The sequence below is a fragment of the Girardinichthys multiradiatus genome, chromosome 18 (assembly GCF_021462225.1).
Source record: "Girardinichthys multiradiatus isolate DD_20200921_A chromosome 18, DD_fGirMul_XY1, whole genome shotgun sequence".
NCBI lineage: Eukaryota > Metazoa > Chordata > Actinopteri > Cyprinodontiformes > Goodeidae > Girardinichthys > Girardinichthys multiradiatus.
Genome location: NC_061810.1, coordinates 23,653,928 through 23,678,262, shown reverse-complemented (window position 1 = coordinate 23,678,262; position 24,335 = coordinate 23,653,928). Strand labels below are relative to the sequence as shown.

General features: G+C 42.1%; 1 protein-coding gene and 1 long non-coding RNA gene across 7 annotated transcripts in view; both read right to left on the bottom strand.

The window, feature by feature from the left end:
* Positions 1-24,335, bottom strand: part of gria4a (glutamate receptor, ionotropic, AMPA 4a) — a 214,488-nt gene that overhangs the window by 63,738 nt on the left and 126,415 nt on the right. For all 6 annotated transcript variants that reach the window (XM_047390617.1, XM_047390618.1, XM_047390619.1 and 3 more), the window contains exons 11-12: positions 16,432-16,638; positions 1,084-1,299 (exon numbers count right to left, since the gene is read on the bottom strand). In XM_047390617.1, the coding sequence (XP_047246573.1) occupies positions 1,084-1,299; positions 16,432-16,638 (423 nt within the window). The remainder of the gene's footprint in view (positions 1-1,083; positions 1,300-16,431; positions 16,639-24,335) is intronic.
* LOC124883510 lies at positions 18,903-24,226 on the bottom strand. Its single transcript, XR_007042223.1, has 2 exons — positions 20,360-24,226; positions 18,903-20,273 (listed from the first exon to the last, which is right to left on the bottom strand). It is a non-coding gene; the product is annotated as an uncharacterized LOC124883510 (long non-coding RNA).

Sequence of the window (24,335 nt, the reverse complement as noted above, 5' to 3'; positions counted from 1 at the left end):
ATAGATTAATTACACACAGATTTATCTTTTCAAGTCTTTATTTTGGGTTAATAATGACAATTATCTGCTTACAGCTAATGACAACCATTCAGATTGAAGTCTGATACTGTAACAGTAATAGTGGACTGAAACACCACTCAAAAGAAAATTTGGATTTCATCAAATAATCGGAATTCAACATCAAGACCTGCAGTGTTAACGTAGCTTATGTTTATTACCTGCTTAAAGGTTATTTTTGAAAGGTATTTTCAAACTCACAAATGAGCTTCATCAGAAGGCATATTCTACTTTATTAAATATGACTGTACTTGAAAAACACTCATTGGCCACCTTAATATTACACTGTGTTGGGATTGACTTGGACCACTTTTGCCTTCAGAACTTCCCTAAATCTCAGGATTTAAGGATAAATTCATCAAGGTGTCAGAAACATTCCTCTGAGATTTTGGTCAATATTGACTTGATAATAGACTTGCTACACAGATATGTCAACAACACGTCCACAACTCTTGTTTTAACACGAGATCGTGAAATTGTGAGATTGTTGAGGTCACTGGAGTACAGTGAATATGTTGCCATTTTAAAGAAACTAGTCTGAGATGGTTTTAGCTTTGTGAGATTGTGCATTTCTGACTGGAAGTAGCCATCAGGAGATTTGTACAGCAACAGTACAGTTGTAGGCTGGGTTGTGTAAGCAATGCTTACATGGTCTTAAAAGCCAAAGGTGTGTCAAGAAAATATCTAGACCCCGATCACTTTCACCTGCCTGAACTGTTTATGCAAGGCAGGGTGGATCATGGACCCATGCTCCTATGATGTTTACAGTAAATTCTGATCCTTATCGTTCTTTTTAGGTAAACCTTTGCAAATTTTAATGAAGTGTAGTGAAGTGATGAGTATATTGGATATTTTGAGTTAAAAACGTTCAATTTGATTTCTGTCTAGAAATGAAACTGAATTATAAACAATTTTAATGTGAAACTGACTCTGACTTTCATCTGTGGACCAAAGCCTTTAATAACCATATGCAAAGTTTTTCAATTCAGCTCAATAGCTGATGCTCAGTTTCTATGAATTACTTACCAAAAACAGGACAACGCTGACTCCAATGTAAGCAAACACTATACACATCCAGATCTCATAGGCCAGTGGGTCCAGGAAGGAGAAGACACCTGGTTTAGACTTCTGAGGCTTTTTGATCATGATGGAGATTCCAAGAGACATGAAGGGTTTAGAGAAATCAATCACTTCTTCTCGCACCAATGTTATGGTCAGTGGGGCCACAGCAATTTCTGCTTTCTGCAAAGAAGTAGAGAAAGGCCAGGAAGGTCATATCAGTCACATTATTGTGTAATTAATTTTGAGATTACATATAACACAGATAGGTGGAAGGGAATGTGAAGTGAATAAAGTAAAAAGGAAGGACAAACATGAACTGGTATTGCAGATGAGGAAAGAAATGGACGAGGGAAGGTTAAAGGAGATAGAGGAAGAAGAGGGCAAACCAGAATGACACAGCAGTAATTTATACAGTATGTTGGCCTGAGAGGGACACATCCGGAATATAAATGAGTCAGCAAGGTCTAACTAGCATCTGCATGTAATTGTGCTGCAGAACACAGGTCTTCAACAATCGGTATCTAAAGTTGTAGCTGAAAAAGGTAATAATAAACAATTAAAATGAAAAACTATTCTGGCCTAAAAAACTACAATCAGTTCTGAAAAATTACATTGATCATATGAAACCCCAATAAACTTTTTTTTTATGAATACAGTGAAGAGTTCGGAATTGGTGTCATTTTCCAAGCTTTCTTCCGCATAAAAAAGGGAAATGAACAATGGAGAATAATGACTTTAAATTGTTTATCTTCCTGTGCCTGAATCCTGCTCTTAAACAGCAAAATATCACACATTGCTGAAGTTTGTGATTTATTTCACTAAAAGAAAATGAGCAATTTCCTCACAGAAAAATTAAAAAAGATATCTAAAACATTATTTAAGTCAGGTTGCCGTATTACTGGTTTAAAATGCAATATAAACCACAAACAGCAACTATTCTCCAGAAGAGATAAAGCAGTTCTTGAAAACATTCAACAAAATTGATGAGTGTGTTTTTTAATTCAGGTCAAAAATATAAAACTTTAAAATTATACTCTTAGGCCCCAGGCCCTTTGATACATTGCGGATCATGGTCTACCTTCAACACTTTGACCACTGAATATAGACAGTACTCCTCTGCCCTGTGACCCTAAACCAGCTTAAGTAACAATAGAAAATAAACGGAGTTTTAATTCTGTTATTCTAGAAAATGATTCGTATTTAGTATTACACTTTGTTATTTTAGTCTTTCTACAAGTGTGAATGTTGCATGGCAAAAAAAGAATAATTAAAGCTGAGTTTTGTTAGTGCTACCACAAAGGTATTGAAGGTCATAGAAGCATAAAACAATTTTGTTTTAAATGCTGAAAGTTTAGTGCTAAATGTGTCCAGACAGGAATTTAGACAATGTTCTAATTCTGAACTTAGACACAAAGGCAGCCCCGCTCTAAAACAGCCCTACTGAGACAATTGATTCTCTCTGAATTGTTTGCCCACTTTTTCATGTGACAATTTTTATGCATTTTGAGTAAAGTCCAACCATATTTAAATATATACGTACTATATTGCCAAAAGTATTCGCGAGGTGAGGGCAGGACTCTGCAGGCCAGTCATGGTCATCCACACTAAACTCGCATCTATGCCTTTACGGACTTTGCTTTGTGCACTGGTGCAGAGTCATGTTGGAAGAGGAAGATGCTATCTCCATACTGTTCCCACAAAGTTAGTAGCATGCAGTTGTTCAAAATATTTTGGTATGCTGAAGCATTCAGAGTTCCTTTCACTGGAAGTGAGGGGCCAAGCTTAGCTCCTGAAAATCAACCCTACAAAATAATCCTCCCTCCACCAAACTTTACACCTGGCACAAAATAGTCAGACAAGTCCTATTCTACTGGCAACCTCCAAACCCAGACTTGTCCATCAGGTTACTATCATGAATCACTTAGGTAGTCAAAGTAGAACAAACCAGAGGATGAAAACAGACTCAACACACAGGATATAGACGGTAAGGGAGGTTTATTTCTAGGGTAGGCTTGCCTAGGAAACTAAGTTGGAGTAGTCCAGGAACCAGGGGAGGAGGCCGGAATCCAGGAAACCAAGGAGAGAGTGCTGATGGTGAGTATATTTACAGTGCAGTCCTTAGGAGGGAATATTACCAGGTGCAGGCAGGCAGGTAGGCAGATAGGCAGATAGGCAGGTCGACAGGTAGACAGGCAGGTAGGTAGGTAGCCGGGCAGGTAGGCAGACAGGCAGTCCACATAACAGAGGTTATGTTCCAGCAAAGGACTGTACCAGCAGCTGCCTTAAGAAGCCCCATGAGCTCATCAGGAAATGAGTTGCAGCTGCTGATAACGAGCTGCCAGAACCAACCAGGAGGAGAGGAGCTGAGATCCTACAGTACCCTCCTCTCAACGATTGCCTCGTTCAGGATGGTGTTTGTAGAAGGTCGTGATGAGAGCAGGATCAAGGATGTGAGAACGGGGAACCCAGGTTCTCTCTTCGGGTCCATATCCTGCCCAATCCACAAGATATTGAAATCCACGCCCCCTACGCCGAACATCCAGGATACGATTGACCGTATATGCAGGGTGGTCATCAATGAGTCGAGCGTGGGGAGGGGGCTTGGTAGGTGGACTCAGGGGGCTTTCAGAGACTGGCTTGATCTGAGAAACATGGAAAGTAGGATGAATGTGCATGGAAGATGGTAGTTTGAGTCTCACCGCAGATGGACTGATGATCCTCTCAATGAGAAAAGGGCCAATGTAACGGGGGGCCAACTTTCTGGGAGTATCCTTTAATTTAATATTCCTGGTAGATAACCAGACCCTCTGATTGATTCGGTAGATAGGTGCAGCAGAACGGCGATGGTTGGCGAACCTCTTATTTTGTTCCAAAGTGCGTAGGAGGGTCCTCCTGGTCTGTCGCCAAATCCTACGACACCTGGAAACATAATGCTGAACAGAGGGGACCTGGATGTCAGATTCAATACTGGGAAACAGCGGTGGTAGATAGCCAAGGGAAGCCTCAAAGGGGGACAAACCAGTAGCAGAGGAAGTATGTGTGTTATGAGCATATTCAATCCATGTGAGATGTTTGCACCAAGAAGAGGGGTTGTCATTTATTACGCACCTTAAGGCTACTTCGAGTTCCTGGTTGCATCTTTCTGTCTGTCCATTAGATTGGGGTGGTATCCAGATGAAAAACCTACGGAGGCCCCTAGAGCCTTGCAGAACTCCTTCCAGACTTGCGAGATGAACTGCAGGCCTCGGTCAGAAACAATATCCATACGAATGCCATGGATGCGGAAAACGTGGAGAACCAGGAGTTGGGCAGTCTCAAATGCAGACGGGAGCTTGGATAATGGAACAAAATGGGCTGCTTTAGAAAATCTGTCAACAACAGTAAGGATGACTGTGTTACCGTCAGATGGCGGGAGACCAGTAATGAAATCAATGGACATGTGGGACCAGGGGCGGCTAGGGGTGGGCAGAGGTTGAAGAAGACCAGCAGGGGGTTGATTAGTGTTCTTGTTTTGAGCATATGAGGGACAAGCTGCAACAAAGTCTTTAATGTTGAGATTCATAGTCGGCCACCAGAAATACCTCTTGGTAAATGTGGTCATGCGAGTCATCCCAGGATGACAAGTCAGCTTATTGTTGTGCACCCAATCCAGAACTTTATTGACGACAGAGTTGGGAACAAACAACTTGCCCACTGGGCCAGTACCTGGGTCAGGTTCGGACCTCTGTGCCTCCCTGATGTCCTTCTCAATGGCCCAGGTGAGGGCGCCCACAATACAAGAGTCTGGGAGGATGGAGGCTTCAGTCTTAGGTTGGTCAGAATGAGAGAATTGGCGAGAGAGAGCGTCAGGCTTAGTGTTCTTGGAACCGGGTCTGTAGGAGATAGAAAAATGAAAACAAGCAAAAAACAGAGACCAACGGGCTTGTCTGGGGTTAAGTCTCTTGGCATTTTGAATGTAGGAGAGGTTCTTGTGATCAGTCCAAATGAGAAAAGGGATTTCAGTACCCTCTAACCAATGCCGCCATTCCTCAAGCGCCAACTTAATGGCTAAAAGTTCACGGTTGCCCACATCATAATTTTGCTCTGCTGGAGACAAGCGATGAGAAAAATAGGCGCATGGATGTACTTTATCATCCACAGAGGACCATTGAGATAAAATGGCCCCTACTCCAATGTCAGAAGCATCAACCTCTACAATAAATTGTTTATATGGATCAGGATGGGTCAATATGGGCGCCGAAAAAAATAGAGTCTTTAACTCACCAAATGCCCTTTCCGCCTCAGGGGTCCAATGGAATGTTCTCAGAGAGGAGGTGAGTTGAGTGAGGGGTGCAGTGACCTGACTGTAGTTCCTTATAAACCTCCTATAGAAATGTGCAAATCCCAGAAACCTTTGAAGTTGCCTGCGATCAGTTGGAGTAGGCCACTCTGCCACTGCCTTGGTCTTCTCGGGATCAGTTCTGTATTTGCCTGCTTCAAAAATGAAACCCAAAAAAGACACGGATGTGACGCTGAACTCGCATTTTTCGGCTTTAACAAAGAGTTGATTTTCAAAAAGCCTTTGGAGAACTGTTCTGATGTGTTGGTGATGTTGTTCTATGTCCTGGGAAAAAATCAAAATGTCATCCAGATAAACAAAAACAAAGAGGTTGAGGAAATCGCGAAGAACATCATTAATGAGAGCCTGAAAAACAGTGGGTGCATTAGTCATACCGAAAGGCATGACCAGATACTCAAAATGTCCTAGGGGGGTTTTGAAAGCTGTTTTCCACTCATCACCCTCACGGATCCGGACCAAATGGTAAGCATTGCGCAGGTCGAGTTTAGTGAAGATCTTGGCAGAATGTAATTGTTCATGTACTGAGTCAATAAGTGGTAGTGGGTATTTATTTTTAATAGTAATTTGGTTCAACCCTCTATAATCAATGCAAGGTCTTAATGTGCCGTCCTTCTTACCCACGAAGAAAAATCCGGCGCCAACAGGGGAGGTGGACGGACGAATGATCCCAGAAGCTAAAGAATCCTCAATGTATTCTTTCATGACCTCTTTCTCGGGTCCGGAGAGATTATAGAGTCTGCTGGATGGTAGTGGAGCGCCTGGGAGGAGATCAATAGGGCAGTCATAGGGGCGATGCGGAGGTAGAGAAAGAGCCCCTTGTTTACTAAACACAGTTGCGAGATTATGGTATTCAGGTGGAACTTTGGATAAATCAACAGGCTCAGGAGGTTTGAGTTGTTTAGTAGAGTGAGAGATGGAAGTTCTTAAACAATTCTGGAGACAGAAATTACTCCATCTCTCTACTCTGCCCTCCACCCAATTAATAGTGGGATTATGTTTCTGCAACCAAGGAAACCCCAAAACTAATTGTGGAGAGATGGAAGAGATAATAAAGAACTCACCCTTTTCATGATGATTACCAGAGGTGATGATGTGAAGCTGAGGAACTTTAAATCTCACTTGAGACATGGTTTGACCAGTGATGCCAGTGACAGAAATGGAGTGGTTGAGAGGCTGAGAGGGTATTTGAAGTTTATTAACCAGGTCTGAGGAAATAAGATTCTGTTCAGCACCAGAATCAATAAAAGCGTCAACAGGAAACTTCTCTTGGCCGACAATAATAGTGGCCGGAAAACACAGACGGGAGACAGGGGAAGAATGGGATATGCTCATCAACGTCCCCTGTTTTATTGATGAGCTCTCTCTTTTCCCTTCTTAGGGCATCTTGCAATGAAATGTCCTCTTTGTCCACAATATAAACAAAGACCAGCCTCAAAGCGCCGTTGTCGTTCCTCTGGGGAGAGTCGAGTGTGGCCAATCTGCATCAGCTCCGGTTCAGTAGACCCCTCTGTAGCTTGAACAGAAGTGGGTGCGTCGAGGAAAGTGGTTTGAGGTGCCAGAGAGTGATGCCACTGGGAATTGAAGTCCTTTTCTGTTCGTCTCTCCCTCAGACGGTTGTCAATGCGGATCGATAGGTTGATTAATTCATCCAGTCTTTCGGGTTCATCTCTCAAAACCAACTGGTCCTTTATTTGATCTGCAAGGGAGTTAACAAAAATACCCTTGAGTGCCGCTTCATCCCAACCCACCTCCTGCGCTGCCACCCGGAAGTCGATGGCAAACTCCGCCAACGCTCTCCTTCTCTGTTTGAGGGTGAGTATTCTCTTAGCCGCTGCCTCCTGCTGGAGTGGTTGGTCGAAGACCTTCTTAAAGTGACTGAAAAAAGTAGCATAACTAAGAGACTCAACAGGGTTAGATGCCAAATAAGCGTGCGCCCAGCGCAGAGCAGGTTCCCTTAGCGAGGTTACAATATAGGTAATCTTGGAGGCAGCAGTAGGGAAAAGAGAGGGGGAACGACTGAATGCTAACTCACACTGCAGAGAAAAGCCACCAAAGTTATTAGGATTACCATCAAAAAGTTCAGACGGACGGAAGTCAGGCTCACAGATCCCAGAAGAGAGGGTTGTGGACGATTGAGAATTCTCTATTTGAACTGGAGGAGTTGGAGAAGCAGGTGAGAGTTTGGTTAGTATTTCACTTAGAGCATGAACCATACCACCAAGTTCTGTGAGATGGGAGTCTGTAGTCCTTTGTTGTTGCAGTAGCTGTTGGAGCATGGTTTCATTAGATTGTAAGCATTCTTTAATGGAAGTCTGTTCATCATCTGAATTGTTCTTTGACATGTTAGATGGCTGGAACATACTATCATGAATCACTTAGGTAGTCAAAATAGAACAAACCAGAGGATGAAAACAGACTCAACACACAGGATATAGACAGTAAGTGAGGTTTATTTCTAGGGTAGGTTTGCCTAGGAATCTAAGTTGGAGTAGTCCAGGAACCAGGGGAGGAGGCCGGAATCCAGGAATCCAAAGAGAGAGTGCTGATGGTGAGTATATTTACAGTGCAGTCCTTAGGAGGGAATATTACCAGGTGCAGGCAGGCAGGTAGGCAGATAGACAGGTCGACAGGTAGACAGGCAGGTAGGTAGGTAGCCGGGCAGGTAGGCAGACAGGCAGTCCATATAACAGAGGTTATGTTCCAGCAAAGGCCTGTACCAGCAGCTGCCTTAAGAAGCCCCATGAGCTCATCAGGAGATGAGTTGCAGCTGCTGATAACGAGCTGCCAGAACCAACCAGGAGGAGAGGAGCTGAGATCCTACAGTTACACAATGTTCTTGAGCTAATCTGAAGGCCATATGAAGTTTAGAGGTCTGTAGCAATTGACTCTACAGAAAGTTAGCAACCTCTGTGCTCTAGGCACATCAGGATCCACTACCCCTGCTCCATCAGATTGTGACTTACCACTTCATGGTACCATTCAAGTTACTGCAGTTCCCAATCGCTTCCACTATCTAATAATACTACTGACAGTTGACAGTGGAATAGTAAGGAGCAAGAAAATGTCATGACTGGACTGGCTGAATAGGAGGCATCCTATAAGAGTACCACACTAGAATTCACTGAGGTCCCGAGAGCTACCCATTCTTTTACAAATGTTTATACAAACAGTCTGCATGCCTAGCTGCTTGATTTTATACACCTGTGGCCATGGCCATGATTGGAACACCTATATACAGTCATATTTAATAAATTAGAATATGGATTGAGACGACGCTCTTTTGTTAGATTAATAGCACCCTTTGAAAATAACAACCACTATACAGGTGTTATACATATTCTTCATTAAGCTCATGTTTCTGTGTTAAAAATATTTATTTTTATTAGTCTGATGTAACATTCTAATCTTAAATTTCATGCCTTTATTGGCTGCAAGCAGAAAATGATCATAACTAGCAGGAATAAAGCCTTGAGAACATCAGTCTGTGTGGAATTATTCTACATGTGTTTCACTTAGACAATTCAGTTACTTTTCAATAATATTCTAATTCATTGAATATGACTGTACATACATATATAATAACGTCTTTTGAGGCTGGATAAGCCCCAAAGGTTTCTGGGTAGTGTTGAGCCAAGCAAAACACATGGACTCGTCTTCTTAGTGATGTGTTAAAAGAATTGGTTGCTCATGTTAGTAGCCATGTTCATGCTGAGCTAACATTGTTTTAGATTTTGCAGTTGATAACTGCTAAAGTTGACACCATGGGAAAGAATGTTGTACCAGTTGGATATAACGGGAAAGCATTTCCTGGTGTGGGTGTATCAGAACAAAAACAATGAATCATATGACTGGAACCTGGTTTAAGTGTGATCTTGTTACCTGCCAGCTAGATGCTACATTGCTAGATCCAAAAGAGGACCGCCTTTCCACTGCCAGGTCTGCAGATTCTGCATCCGGTCACGTCACCGACCCCACACAAACCTTGCCGCAGCGCTTAAGCTGCAACATTATGACAGGGGGGAACCAGCCCTTTCCTAATTTACGTCAGACTCGCAGCACAACTCAATGGCTGGTTAGATAACTGGCAAACGCTCCAGCAACTATTTGGCCGCCAAGTTTTTGCTGATGATGCCAGAGACAGATTAGCCAAGCGTTGCAGAAGGATGAGTGAGAGATTGGGTGCTTATGCTGCTGATCTGCGATCCAAGAGGAGCTAGCTGTTCAAGTTTTCATCCGGGGGCTCCAGCCAGAGCGCCTCCGTGAACATGTACGCCTGTTGGCCTCCAGCACGATAACTACAGCCCTGACTAAAGCGGAGCAGGTTGAGCATGTGCTGTGCCTAGAAGGACATAGATACAATGGCAATTACCAGATGAGGCAGGCTAGCTACGAGAACAGCGATGAGGAAGCAGCACACCAAGCTACCATTTCTGCACCGTCACGTTGACGAAGACGAGGCCATGTAGCAGAGGAATGCTACAGGTGTGGTCAGCCAGGGCATATTGCACGTTTCTGCCCAGCCCCGGCTCCGCATAGTCTGCCACCCACAGAACAGTTCAACTAGAGCAGGGTGGCAATGAGGAGAGTTGCCACCTGCTGAAAACCTGCTGATCTCCCTAACATCCAAACTCAGCAAGCTTTGGAGAAGCTATTGGAGAGGAGCAGCCAGGGCTTGGATGAGGAGCCATAACAACAGCTAAAAAGACTCCTAATGGAATTTACCGATGAGTCAGCCTCAAGAGACGAGGACCCTTGAGGCACACCAACTTGGTTCTTCATGACACTGACACAGGATATGCATGCACCATCCGGTCACCAAGCCCGTCACCTACCCCTCGGAAAATATGAAGCCGCACACCAGAAGGTGGAGGAAATGTTGCAGGCCAGGGTCATGTAACTTTCAAATAGCCCATGGGCTGCCCCTGCAGTACTGGTGAAGAATAAATATGTTTGGTGGCGGTTTTGTGTGGACTATAGGTGACTGAATGATTCCTACCCCCTGCCCAGGATCGATGATGCATTGGATTACATCACTGGGTTGTCCTGGTTCAGCTCATTGGACCTCAGCAGCAGCTATTGTCAGGTGGAGCTGGCTGAGGGGGAACGGCCTAAGACTCCATTCACCATTGGCCAAGGACTGTGGCATTTTAAAGTGATGTCATTTGGGCTGTGTAATCCCCCGGCCACCTTTGGACGGAGAAATGGTGGAGATGGTGCTGGTGGGCATTCCAAAAAATCATTGTGCGGTGTACCTGGATAATGTTCTCTTCCAGGTGACACTCCAGAATCTGCATGTTGTATTCCAGGCCGTACAACAGACTGGGCTCCGGTTTAATCCAAATAAATGCCACTTATTTCGCCCAGAGGTTACCTTCCTTGGGAATGTTGTCAGTAGATGAGGTGTGGCCACAGATCCTGAGAAGGTGGCGGCTGTCTGTGAGTGGCTGACACCCAGAAACATCAGTGAGCTGCGCAGTTTCCTTGGTTTGGCCTTTTACTACCACAGGTTCATCAAGGGTTTTGCCATCATTGCCAGTCCCCTCCACCAGCTCACTCAAAAAGGCCATGTGTTCCAGTAGACTGACACATGCACCGCTCCATTTACACAGCTCCCTACAGCACTTCCGGAGGCACCAGTGCTTGTCTACTCAGACCCCTGCCAACCATTCATCATTGATACAGACGCTAGCAAAGTGGGTGTAGGAGCAGTGCTCTCGCAGGAAGGTGAACATGGTGTGCAGGAGGAGGCGTACTACAGTCATGTGCTCAGCCGACCCAAACGCAACCACTGTGTTACACGCAAAGAGTTGCTGGCTGTGGCTCTGGCGCTCCGCCATTTCTGCCCTTACGTTTATGGACAGAGGTTGACCCTGCGCACCAACCACGCCTCACTGACCTGGCTGCTGTATTTCAAGTAGCCTGAGGGGCAGCTTGCAAGGTGGATTGAAGTGCTGCAGGTATCGTGCTGGTCGCCTACATGTCAATGCAGATGCTCTTTCCAGGCATGCCTGTGAGAATAGCTGTCGACACTGCCATCGGGGGGAGGAGAAGTTGCTTCACAGAGTGAGGGCTACCCATCTGCTGATGGGTAGCAACCTGACTCAAAAGTACACACTTATTGCTTATTTTTTGATGGCCATGTTTGCATCATCATGTGTTTTGCCAAAACATCTTTTCAGTTTGGTAGAGAAATAAAGCAGACAGAGTGAGGAAAACAGCTGCAAAACATTCAGGAGATTGCCATCTTTGTGATTTCCCAACTTTGAAAATGTAAGGAGGGCAAACAACAGAAAGATTTGATCACACTAGTCAGTAAGAAGACAGAAGCATATACAGGTCATTCTCAAAATATTAGCATATTGTGATAAAGTTCATTATTTTCCATAATGTAATGATGAAAATTTAACATTCATATATTTTTGATTCATTGCACACTAACTGAAATATTTCAGGTCTTTTATTGTCTTAATACGGATGATTTTGGCATACAGCTCATGAAAACCCAAAATTCCTATCTCACAAAATTAGCATATTTCATCGGACCAATAAAAGAAAAGTGTTTTTAATACAAAAAACGTCAACCTTCAAACAATCATGTACAGTTATGCACTCAATACTTGGTTGGGAATCCTTTTGCAGAAATGACTGCTTCAATGCGGCGTGGCATGGAGGCAATCAGCCTGTGGCACTGCTGAGGTCTTATGGAGGCCCAGGATGCTTCGATAGCGGCCTTTAGCTCATCCAGAGTGTTGGGTCTTGAGTCTCTCAACGTTCTCTTCACAATATCCCACAGATTCTCTATGGGGTTCAGGTCAGGAGAGTTGGCTGGCCAATTGAGCACAGTGATACCATGGTCAGTAAACCATTTACCAGTGGTTTTGGCACTGTGAGCAGGTGCCAGGTTGTGCTGAAAAATGAAATCTTCATCTCCATAAAGCTTTTCAGCAGATGGAAGCATGAAATGCTCCAAAATCTCCTGATAGCTAGCTGCATTGACCCTGCCCTTGATAAAACACAGTGGACCAACACCAGCAGCTGACACGGCACCCCAGACCATCACTGACTGTGGGTACTTGACACTGGACTTCTGGCATTTTGGCATTTCCTTCTCCCCAGTCTTCCTCAAGACTCTGGCACCTTGATTTCTGAATGACATGCAGAATTTGCTTTCATCCGAAAAAAGTACTTTGGACCACTGAGCAACAGTCCAGTGCTGCTTCTCTGTAGCCCAGGTCAGGCGCTTCTGCCGCTGTTTCTGGTTCAAAAGTGGCTTGACCTGGGGAATGCGGCACTTGTAGCCCATTTCCTGCACACGCCTGTGCACGGTGGCTCTGGATGTTTCTACTCCAGACTCAGTCCACTGCTTCCGCAGGTCCCCCAAGGTCTGGAATTGGCCCTTATCCACAATCTTTCTCAGGGCCCGGTCACCTCTTCTCGTTGTGCAGCGTTTTCTGCCACACTTTTTCCTTCCCACAGACTTCCCACTGAGGTGCCTTGATACAGCATTCTGGGAACAGCCTATTCGTTCAGAAATTTCTTTCTGTGTCTTACCCTCTTGCTTGAGGGTGTCAATAGTGGCCTTCTGGACAGCAGTCAGGTCGGCAGTCTTACCCATGATTGGGGTTTTGAGTGATGAACCAGGCTGGGAGTTTTAAAGGCCTCAGGAATCTTTTGCAGGTGTTTAGAGTTAACTCGTTGATTCAGATGATTAGGTTCATAGCTCGTTTAGAGACCCTTTTAATGATATGCTAATTTTGTGAGATAGGAATTTTGGGTTTTCATGAGCTGTATGCCAAAATCATCCGTATTAAGACAATAAAAGACCTGAAATATTTCAGTTAGTGTGCAATGAATCTAAAATATATGAATGTTAAATTTTCATCATGACATTATGGAAAATAATGAACTTTATCACAATATGCTAATATTTTGAGAAGGACCTGTAGGTGACATTTACAAGGAAATATATGTGTATATTTTAGCTGAAGTATGTTTAGGGGCTTTTTGTAGGACAGTGAATGTCTGGGGTGATTCAAAAGAAATAAATCAATACAATAGTTTTGAGCTACCTTTCACTACAAGTTGTGGAGGGTAATTGATTTAGTTGCTGTTCTGAAGCTCCTCATTGCTTTCACTCTACTAAACAATAACAACTGACATTGCCTGGTGCATGTCAGTAAAGTTGACATTCAGGCAGCTATGTGAAATCAAAGGCGTAATTAATGAGCTTGGCAAATCCCCCAGATATAAATAACCACTCCATGACACAGCATCTCTGTGGGAACCAAACAAGGTTACTAAGGAAACGGAGGAATTGAGACAAGTTTATGTGCTGCACTACAAAGTATTATTTCTGCTGGTTGTGATGGAACTACTCTGCAGTTTATATAAACTGTACCAATTAAGATGTTTGACATTATTCTGTCCCAGACTGGTGCTAATTTCCAACTTCCTACAGTCTGCACACCTGTTGTACAGTTGCATCTCAATTAATTGTTAGAAAATTAAAATTGTATATAGGCTCAAACTTCACACTGAACCTCAAGTAACTTGGAATCTTTGTACCTACACTCCAGACTGTGTTTTAATTTTCAAATGAAATTCTAAATTTATATTCATCTGAAAATAGGACTTTGACCTACTGAGCAGCAGTCCATTCCCTTTTATAGTATAGTATAGGTAACTTGTTTTTAATGCTTTAACTTGTTCTGTAACCCTAAACCTAACCCTAACACAAGGATAACAAGATAATCATAATACAAGGTGATGGATCTTTAAACACTGTCTCCAGCTGGAGTCCAGCCTCTGAATTTCCCCCAAATTCTTGAATAGGGTTGTCTTTACAATCCTATCAAGACTCTGGTTATCCCTGTTACTTATGCAGCTTTTTCTGTTGCACCTCTCTCTTCCACTAAACCTTCTGCAAATATGCTAGGATACAGCACCCTTCCTTAGCAATTACCTTTTGTGGCTTACCTTCCTTGTAGTGGGTGTCAGTGACTGTCTTCTGGACAACTGACCAGTCAGCAATCTTCTCAATTAATGTGTAGCCCGCAACATGGCCATAACATCTCATTTGTGTGCATTAGAAAACTTTTTTTGTGTTATATACAGTACAGACCAAAAGTTTGGATACACCTTCATAATCAAAGAGTTTTCTTTATTTTCATGACTATTAATATTGTAGCTTCACGCTGAAGGCATCAAAACTATGAATTAACACATGTGGAATTATATACTGAACAAAAAAGTGTGAAACAACTGAAAATATGTCTTATATTCTAGGTTCTTCAAAGTAGCCACCTTTTGCTTTGATTATTGCTCCGCACACTCTTGGCATTCTGTTGATGAGCTTCAAGAGGTAGTCACCTGAAATAGTTTTCCAAAAGTCTTGAAGGAGTTCCCAGAGATGCCTAGCACTTGTTGGCCCTTTTCCCTTCACTCTGCGGTCCAGTTCACCCCAAACTATCTCAATTGGGTTCAGGTCCGGTGACCGTGGAGGCCAGGTCATCTGGCGCAGCACCCCATCACTCTCCTTCTTGGTCAAATAGCCCTTACACAGCCTGGAGGTGTGTTTGGGGTCATTGTCCTGTTGAAAAATAAATGATGGTCCAACTAAACGCAAACTGGATGGAATAGCATGCTGCTGCAAGATGCTGTGATAGCCATGCTGGTTCAGTATGCCTTCAATTTTGAATAAATCCCCAACAGTGTCACCAGCAAAGCACCCCCACACCATCACACCTCCTCCTCTATGCTTCATGGTGGGAACCAGGCAGGTAGAGTCCATCCGTTCACCTCTTCTGCGCCGCACAAAGGCACGGTGGTTGGAACCAAAGATCTCAAACTTGGATTCATCAGACCAAAGCACAGATTTTCACTGGTCTAATGTCCATTCCTTGTGTTCTTTAGCCCAAACAAGTCTCTTCTGCTTGTTGCCTGTCCTCAGCAGTGGTTTCCTAGCAGTTATTTTACCATGAAGGCCTGATTCACACAGTCTCCTCTTAACAGTTGTTCTAGAGATGTGTCTGCTGCTAGAACTCTGTGTGGCATTGACCTGTTCTCTAATCTGAGCTGCTGTTAACCTGCGATATCTGAGGCTGGTGACTCGGATGAACTTATCGTCCGCAGCAGAGGTGACTCTTGGTCTTTCTTTCCTGGGGCGGTCCTCATGTGAGCCAGTTTCTTTGTAGCGCTTGATGGTTTTTGCAACTGCATTTGGGGACACTTTCAAAGTTTTCCCAATTGTTCGGACTGACTGACCTTCATTTCTTAAAGTAATGATGGCCACTCGTTTTTCTTTACTTAGCTGCTTTTTTCTCGCCATAATACAAATTCTAACAGTCTATTCAGTAGGACTATCAGCTGTGTACTGTATCCACCTTCTGCACAACACAACTGATGGTCCCAACCCCATTTATAAGGCTTGAAATCACACTTATTAAACCTGACAGGGCACACCTGTGAAGTGAAAACCATTTCAGGTGACTATCGCTTGAAGCTCATCAACAGAATGCCAAGAGTGTGCGGAGCAGTAATCAAAGCAAAAGGTGCCTACTTTGAAGAACCTAGAATATAAGACGTACTTTCAGTTGTTTCACATTTTTTTTTGTTCAGTATATAATTCCACATGTGTTAATTCATAGTTTTGATACCTTCAGTGTGAAGCTACAATATTCAGTCATGAAAATAAAGAAAACTCTTTGAATGAGAAGGTGTGTCCAAACGTTTGGTCTGTACTGTATTATTGCAACCTTTTTGAAAATTGTATACATACATATTCTTTAATATGATCAGAAGTAAGCACTTCAAATACATAATTCTATGCATAATGACTAGAAATGAGTTTCACTTTCTGAAATAGATTTTTCCAATTTACTGAAATGCACTTCCTTACTGTAATTTATTCAAACAACACAGTAATACATTTTAGTTATGCTAATAATCAATCAAGGTCATATTTCTCTCCTTACCCCATACACAAGCTCTCCAACCATGCCATTCCATATTTTCGTCTCTGGGTCTCTGGCTCCGTATTTTCCATCAGGAACAATAGAGATCTTGTACTTGATTCCGATGTGTTTGGCAATTTCTGAAGCCAAGTCCACGCAGTATCCCTCATACTGGTCATTGCCTTCATAAAGCTCCCAATTCTTCTTAAGCATCACATATGGACCCTCCTAAAAAAAGATCAGCATAAGGGGAGAAAGACAGCTGTTTGGAGGAGCACAAGCAGAGACAAATAGGGAACAGAAAATTGGTTGTAAACTGTGCCCATGACAAAAACATACAAGGAAAGTGAAGACATACATGTTAATATTCTAAAAAGTTAGGGCAAAGAGATGAAGGAGAGTTGGTGCACCTTTGCAAAACATTTTGTTGGAAACAGCAGCATCTACTAAATCCTTAAAGGTACAGATTATTTGATTGAGGTAAATATTAGAAGTTATTGTTTTAAAAGAAAATGACAGGGAGAAACTATAGTTCCTGTACTCCAGTGAAATGTTTTTTTTTTTGTCTTTGTGCATACTTCCACTGAGGCCCTCAATTGACTTAACACTGCTCTTAAGCTGAGAAAACAGAAATGAACAAAAAAGAAAAACTACATATAAAAGTCCCCTCACATGTACACTAATAGGTTTGGGGGGGGGGGGGGTGCATGCAGTTAAAGAGTTAGAGAAATAAACACAGAGAAACATCGCTGCTTGCAAGAGTTTTATAAAGAGTAAAGACTCTTGGTCTTGTAAATGACAAGTGCACCTTTCAGAAGTGAGTTAAGGTATTAAGCTTGAGGCTGTTCACACTGTAATCCACATGAAAGCAAACCTATTAAAATCTTATCAAGCCCATTTCAATCAGGAGACTAATTTCATCTAATTAAACAAACAGGCCTTTGCAATACCCAACACTCCTAAACCACTCCTAAACCACACTCCTAACAGTTTATGAGGCTAATAAAACACACAGAAAAAGATAACATGCTGTGGATTGAATAGTTCATTCAGGAAATTGTTTCACATTCCAAAACAGTGCAGTTTAATCAATGAAGAATTACCCACCAACATATAAAAAAATGGTTCAAATGAGCAGTAAAATCACTCTGACAAAGATCTTCACATAATCTACAAGGGGATCTTTCAACTAGAAATATCTAATTGCATTGAAAACAAGTTCAGTTTATAGGCAGGCATGCTGCACGATCAAAACAATGTTACAAAACAAAAACAAAAGCAACAAAGATTTTTTTATTGATCTTCCTTCTCCCTTATATAGAAATAATTCAGAATGTATTTGTATTAGACTGAGGGGATGTTTGAAGGAGTTATTTTCAATAAATCTCCATGTAACCAGATCTTTAAAAAATCATACAGTATTTCATTTTGTAAGTAACTGTCTGTAAAACCCATCAGCCTCTGCTGAACTCAATGTAAAGCTGCTGTGACAGTATTTCCTGTCTTGTCATGTATGTTTTACTTACCTAAAAAAACATGTCTCACATGGGTCCAAATGTGAGAAAATGAAGACCCGTTTGTGCAACATCAAGCCCAGTATTTGTTGGTGTTGATGTGTCCCTGTTTTGTATATTGTGTCAGCATTGGGATAAAGAGTTTAACATTTATAATGTTTTACTACATCAAGACAGAGTAAGATACTTTTGCCTTGATATCACTGTCCCGTTTTTTCCACACCTAATGATTACCTCACCATCTTAAGCTGGAGGTTCAGAGCTCTATACACAGTATATGAATATGAATATCTGAATTAGACAGAAATAACATTTTCTGAACAATTTGAATGATAACTGAACTTGACTGCATTTATAGCTGATTGAATTGGAGCATATGTAATAGATTTTTCTAAATGATTGGGTTGGATGGACTGTATGTTTCCGTTTATAAACTGGATCAAGAGATAAATAAACTTCATTAAACTACGGCTGAACGGTGGCACAGTTGGTAGCACTGTTGCTCTGCAGCAAGAAGGCCCCTCTAACAAATCTACAGAACCCTCAGCACCCTTCTGGCAACGAGTAGAACTCAGACTCTTGTTTTCAAAGCAGAGGATTTACAGTTTTAACCAACTCATAATTTGTATAAAATGTTTACAAATATTAATTTCAAAAAGCATAATAAATTATATTTTAAATAACATTTTTTATTTCATTTTCTGATATCGAACAGCTCCACAACTGGTAAAGTGTTGCAAATAACTAGGCTCCCCTCCACAATTATTTAAACAAATCTAAATTTACAAATGATTCATTTAAATAAATAAAAATTATAGTAATAATAATATTTTTATGAGTTTTAAAGGAAAAATTAATACTAGGATGTCTTCAAAAACCAGATACTTGTTTGACACATTTTTTAAATTTAAAGCATACTAACTGTCATAGTGTTCAGTTTTACTGACTGGATGTGACAACAATCACAGAGGCAGAACAGCAGGTTTAATAGTTTATTTGTAATACAAGCAAAATGAGACTGAGCCCAGACTGGATCTGCCAGAGGGATCTAGACTGGCACTGAGTAGGAGAGGAGGGAGAGATTATTGTTTGGGTGAGGGGGAACAACAATGGAAGGTTCATTGCAGTGTGATTTTGGTTTGATTTCAGATTCTTTGGCTGTTGAGAAGATGGGTTCTTACTGACAAAAGAATGGAGTCAGGGAAGGAGGCAGGGAGGAGTGATGGTTGGTAGCCTAGTGAGGCTTCGAATGGTGATAGACCAGATGCTCCTGACGTTTTGCTATTATGGGCATATTTTACCCATGTGAGATGTTGCTTCTTGAGGTTCTGGTTTAGTCTTTCACATTGGTCTGTGTTTTGGGGGTTGAAGCCATAAGGAAGCTGAGATTTTTCATCAAGGGCTCAGGAGACGTCTCACCACACTTGTTAAATGAACAGGGGTCGGAGCAAGCCAGCAGGAGGTCTGTACGAACATTTGTTTCTGGACTATCTGGAACAGGAAAAACAAACTCAGTGACGTCGTTATTTAGGGAAGACCACCAGAAATATCTACAGAGGAGTGCAATGGTGTGACTGGAACCGGGATGGTCAGAAAACCAGGATGAATGTGTCCACTGGATTACCTGAGACCTGACGTTTAATGGCACATAAAGGAGACTAGGTGGACCTCATGCTGGATCTGCTTCATCTTGTTGCATTCAGTGGATTCAGTCCTCCAGACCCCAGGACAAAGCGCAGATGACACAGGATGGGGGTATGATAGGTTCAGTTTTTTGATCGTCTTCTGAAACAGAAAACTAAGAGAGCATCAGGTTTTGCATTTTTAGAGCCAGGCCGGTAAGTGATGGTGAAGTTGAACCGGGAGAAGAGTAATGACCACTGTGATTAACGGGGATTGAGATGCTCTTTGGATGTAAGTCAGGTTTTTGTGGTTTGTTCCAGGTGGTTATGGGTTGAGAAGTTCCCTCCAGCCAGTGCCTATATTCACCCAGGGCCATCCTGATGGCGAGGAGTTTCCAATCCCTGATGTCATAATTTTGTTCTGCAGGGGAAAAACGTTTTGAAAAGAAAGAACAGGGGTGGAGCTTACAGTCGCTGTGGAAAACCTCTGCTTAACAGTGTTGAAGGCTTCCTTGGCTTCTAGGGACCAGGTGAAAGGTTTCTTGATGGAGGTGAGTGCAGTAAGTGGAGATGCAATGAAGCTGTACTCACGGATTAAGCAATGGTAGAAATGAGCAAACCCAAGGAATTGTTGAAGCTATTTTTCGGTTTATAGGAGTCGGCCAGTCCTGTACTGCTGAGATCTTACTGGGGTTGGGCTTCACCTGTCCACCCTCAAAAAGGAATCCTAGAAAGGTTATGGATATGACATGAAACTCACATTTTTCAGCTTTTACAAACAGCCTGTTTTCCATGAGCCGTTGGAATACTAACCGGACATGTTTGGTGTGTTCACTGGGGTCCTTGGAGAAGATCAGGATGTCGTGAAGGTAGATAAACATGAACACATTAATGAAGTCTCTACGGACGCCATTCACTAGAGCCTGGAAAACAGCAGTGCCGTTGGTTAGACCAAAAGGCATAACTTTATATTCAAAGTCCGATGGGTGTCTTGAAAGCAGTCTTCCACTCGCCCTCTCTGATACGAACAAGAAGGTAAATGAATCTGTAGGTCCCGTTTAATGAATATGGTAGCTCCTTGAACTGACTCGAAGGCTGAAGAGAGAAGAGGAAGTGAGTATTTATTCTTGACAGTTATTTCATTCAGGTTATGGTAATTAATGCAGGGTCTCAGAGTTCCATCCTTCTTCACGACAAAGAAAAAACCAGCACCTACTGGTGACGAGGAAGTTCGGATGATGCCACCCTTCATTCATTCATGCCAAAAAGATGCCCAGATGGTAATGGAGCGCCCTGAAGAAGATCAATGGCACAGTCGTAAGGACGATGAGGGGGTAGAGACAAGGCCAGTCTCTTTGGAGATTATGATACTCAGAGGGAACGTGGGAGAGATCAGGGACTGACTGTGGTTCAGCAAGAGGAGATGAGGATGGAACAGCAGAGCGTAGGCAAGATGCATGACAGCATGAGCTCCAGGCTTCAATGCAGGTGTCTGTCCAATTTATGTGTGGATTATGGATTTTAAGTCAGGGGTGTCCTAACACCAATGGGGATTCTTTTGTGGAAAAAATGAAAAAAAAAAAATTACTTGTGGTGGTTACCTAAAGTGACCAGTTCAATGGGTTGGGTTTCCGGGGGGCACAACTAAAAGCACGTCCATCCAGAGCAGTGACTATAATAGGAGGATTGAGTTCTTTAACTGGGATGTTATTATTCGAGAAATTCTTGAAATAAATAAAACTACATTGATTCATCTATGATTGCTTCAGCCCATCTCAATGCCTGGTCTCAGTAGACCAATGATGTATGAGATCTTACTTGCATCATCCGTAAAAGAGTGGGGAGAGCATCGGAATACTAGTGTGCATTGCAGGAGGAACCCTCTGAAATCACGGAAGCTGAACAGCACGTTTTACAGTTAATTTGTGATACAAGTAAAGTGAGACTGAGCCCTGACTGGATATGCCAGAGGAATCTGGACTTGCACTGAGGAGGAGAGGAGAGAGGTTATTGTTGTTCGGGTGAAGCTATGGAGAGGTGTGCAGAGAAGGGTTGAGGTCAGCTTACTGTTGGTGGTGGATGATGGCTTGTTGGAGTAGGTAAATCTTCCCCCCCACAGAGGATAAGTTTGACAGAAGAAGTGGCACAGAGATTCACAGTGCTGACGTTCTCTCTGTGCGATCCTTGAGCGGCTGTGCTTCAGCTGAGCACGTGGTTTAGGGTGGACAGGCCGGTGAGCAATTGTTAGGTGTTTTCACGAGGTGATCTCAGAGCTGCAGGACTAGAGGTAGGAGTAGAAGGGAGACTCACTGCTGGAGGGGCAGGGAGTTGTTTCCAACACTCGCCAGAGCATGACATGGAGAACAGGAGCTTGGTAATCCAGGGTTGTGTCGCAGGGTGATTGGATCTGCGAAGTAGGTAAGAGAAATGCAGAGAACTGCAGAACACGGTCAGGTTACCACGGTAGCAGAGACAACAAGCTGATGCCTCCCTCCAGGTTCCAGCTCCTTATGCCTGAATCCCTGGTGATTGGGCTCAAATGAGAAACACCTGTTGCAGCTGCACCTGTTAGTCACACCCTGCAGGAGAGAGAAAACACAGCACAAACACAAAACCTGCACACAGCCACTGTGGATATGACAACTAACAGTAAACATATTGAGATGAACGGAAGCAAAACACATATCAGTAGGAGTCAGGACCAATTATTTTCAATAATTCTATGACCTTTGATGTAGTGCTTTTGTTTTGGTTTATAAGTGCACTAGGGCTGGGATATTTTACTGTGTGACTACTTTCAGTGCCTTTATGTGAGGTTACAAATAGGAAAATATAATCCTTGGGAGATTCTCATAGTGCCATCAGGATTCAGGTTGAGGCTTGAAATGAGCAGAGAAACATATAAATAAACATTGAGAAAATAAGAAAAAAACAAAGGAGAGGATAGGTTAAAAACAAATCTTTGGAGGAAAAATGGTAGGGTTTAAAACAGAACCGAGCTTTGTGGAAGCAAATGGTTGGGGCTGATAAGTGGTAAAAAAAAACACAGACTGGAGCAAAAAAGATAGAACCTGTTACCCAGTCCAGTTGGCCAGCCAGTAAACACCAAACAGCAAAACCGCCTCTGTCCAGTTATTCATTCAACCTGCCAACCAGACCTTCCATCAATTCAACATTTTAAATAGCCAGATTGTCATGTTAAATTGTACTAACTTGCCAGGAGATTTAATTAGTCTTGGAGACATTTATGGAGATAAGCATAGAGAAGCATGCCATGTGTTCAGTCAGTTACAGCTTTAGACAGTGAACTTCTCAATATGCTCGCTTTATTAGACAATTACTCTAATTATGGAATATAATCTTTCCATATTTGGCCAGCGTGACAGCCTTATTATCTGCTGGCTATTTATTAAATAAGACTTTCATCAAATAAAATTTTAAAACAAAGCGAATAATTCAAACGTCATCGTGAAAAATGTGCTTGGACTGCTACCCAGTAAGCCAGGAGAGTTGCCGGATTGACGGGCCTCCCTGCTATGCTGTGGCTTAAATTAGGCTAGAATTTGACGGCATTTGAGATTGCAGTGCCTAAACTACACTTTCTTAAGTCCAAGATGAAAAAACAGATGGAGAATATGCTCAAATACCATGCCAGGTCTCCGATAATCTATGCTAGTTTATGTTATTGTGGACATTTGATGCAGCAGAGAAAATCAAGCTGTGTCTGCAAATTTTTGGTCCATAAAAATGCAAAATAATTTTCAGGTGAGATGTTTACTTGTGGTTTATATGTGATTCTCCATTGATGTACTTTGAATATTTGAGATTCTGACCATGTGAACAAACCATAGGCTTTGTAAAGTTATCACTTTGCTTTACTCTAAATATTATCGGAAAATTAAGCAGAAATATGTAAGATTTTGCTCTTGCCTACTTAATTTACAGGAGTGAGGATAATGACTAAAATGAAAGTTTTAGTCAGCAGGGCAAAAATGTCTCAGATGGATGTTATTACATCACAGAGATTTTTATGCTGATATCAGTGGCTGCTAAGTCGTTTTCATCTTCCAATATTATAAAGCTATGTGAAAATCTAAAACCACATTAAAAGAAGGGAAACCTTATGCTGAAAAGCATAAACTGGTAGAAATGTGTGTCTTTTACCATCTTTCTTTCATCCATGTTGTAAATTCTGTAGTTGAGAATAGAAAACTAACAAAAGGAAAAGACTATAATTACTGCTTACAGCTACGAGATGTAGCAATGCCTGTATGTTTGTATGCTGTGATTCGTCAATATATACATAGCATCATGAATCACATTTGGAACTTGTCTTACGATTATTACTGTGCATCAACACAGGTACATCTCAAAAACATTTTATATCTTGAGAAGGTTCAGTATTTGTTGTCACTCATCAGAAAATGAAACATATTATATAGCTTCATTAAGCATAGAGATAAATATGTAAAGCCTTCATTTCTTGTAGTTTTGTTGATTATGGCTTACAGAAATGAAAATCCAAAATATGGTGTCATAGAAAATTACAATATTACATAACAAAATTTAAAAAACCTCTACATGTAATGCCTATATTATGGCCAACAAAATCATTGGGAAGATTGCTGACTTGACAGATGTCCAGAAGACAATCACTGACACCCTTCACAAGGACGGTAAGCCATAAAACGTTATTGCTAAAGAAGCTGGTTGTTCTCAGAGTGCTGTATCCAAACATATTAATGTTTTTGATGTACCCCCCAATACAATGAGAATAAAAAATATATTC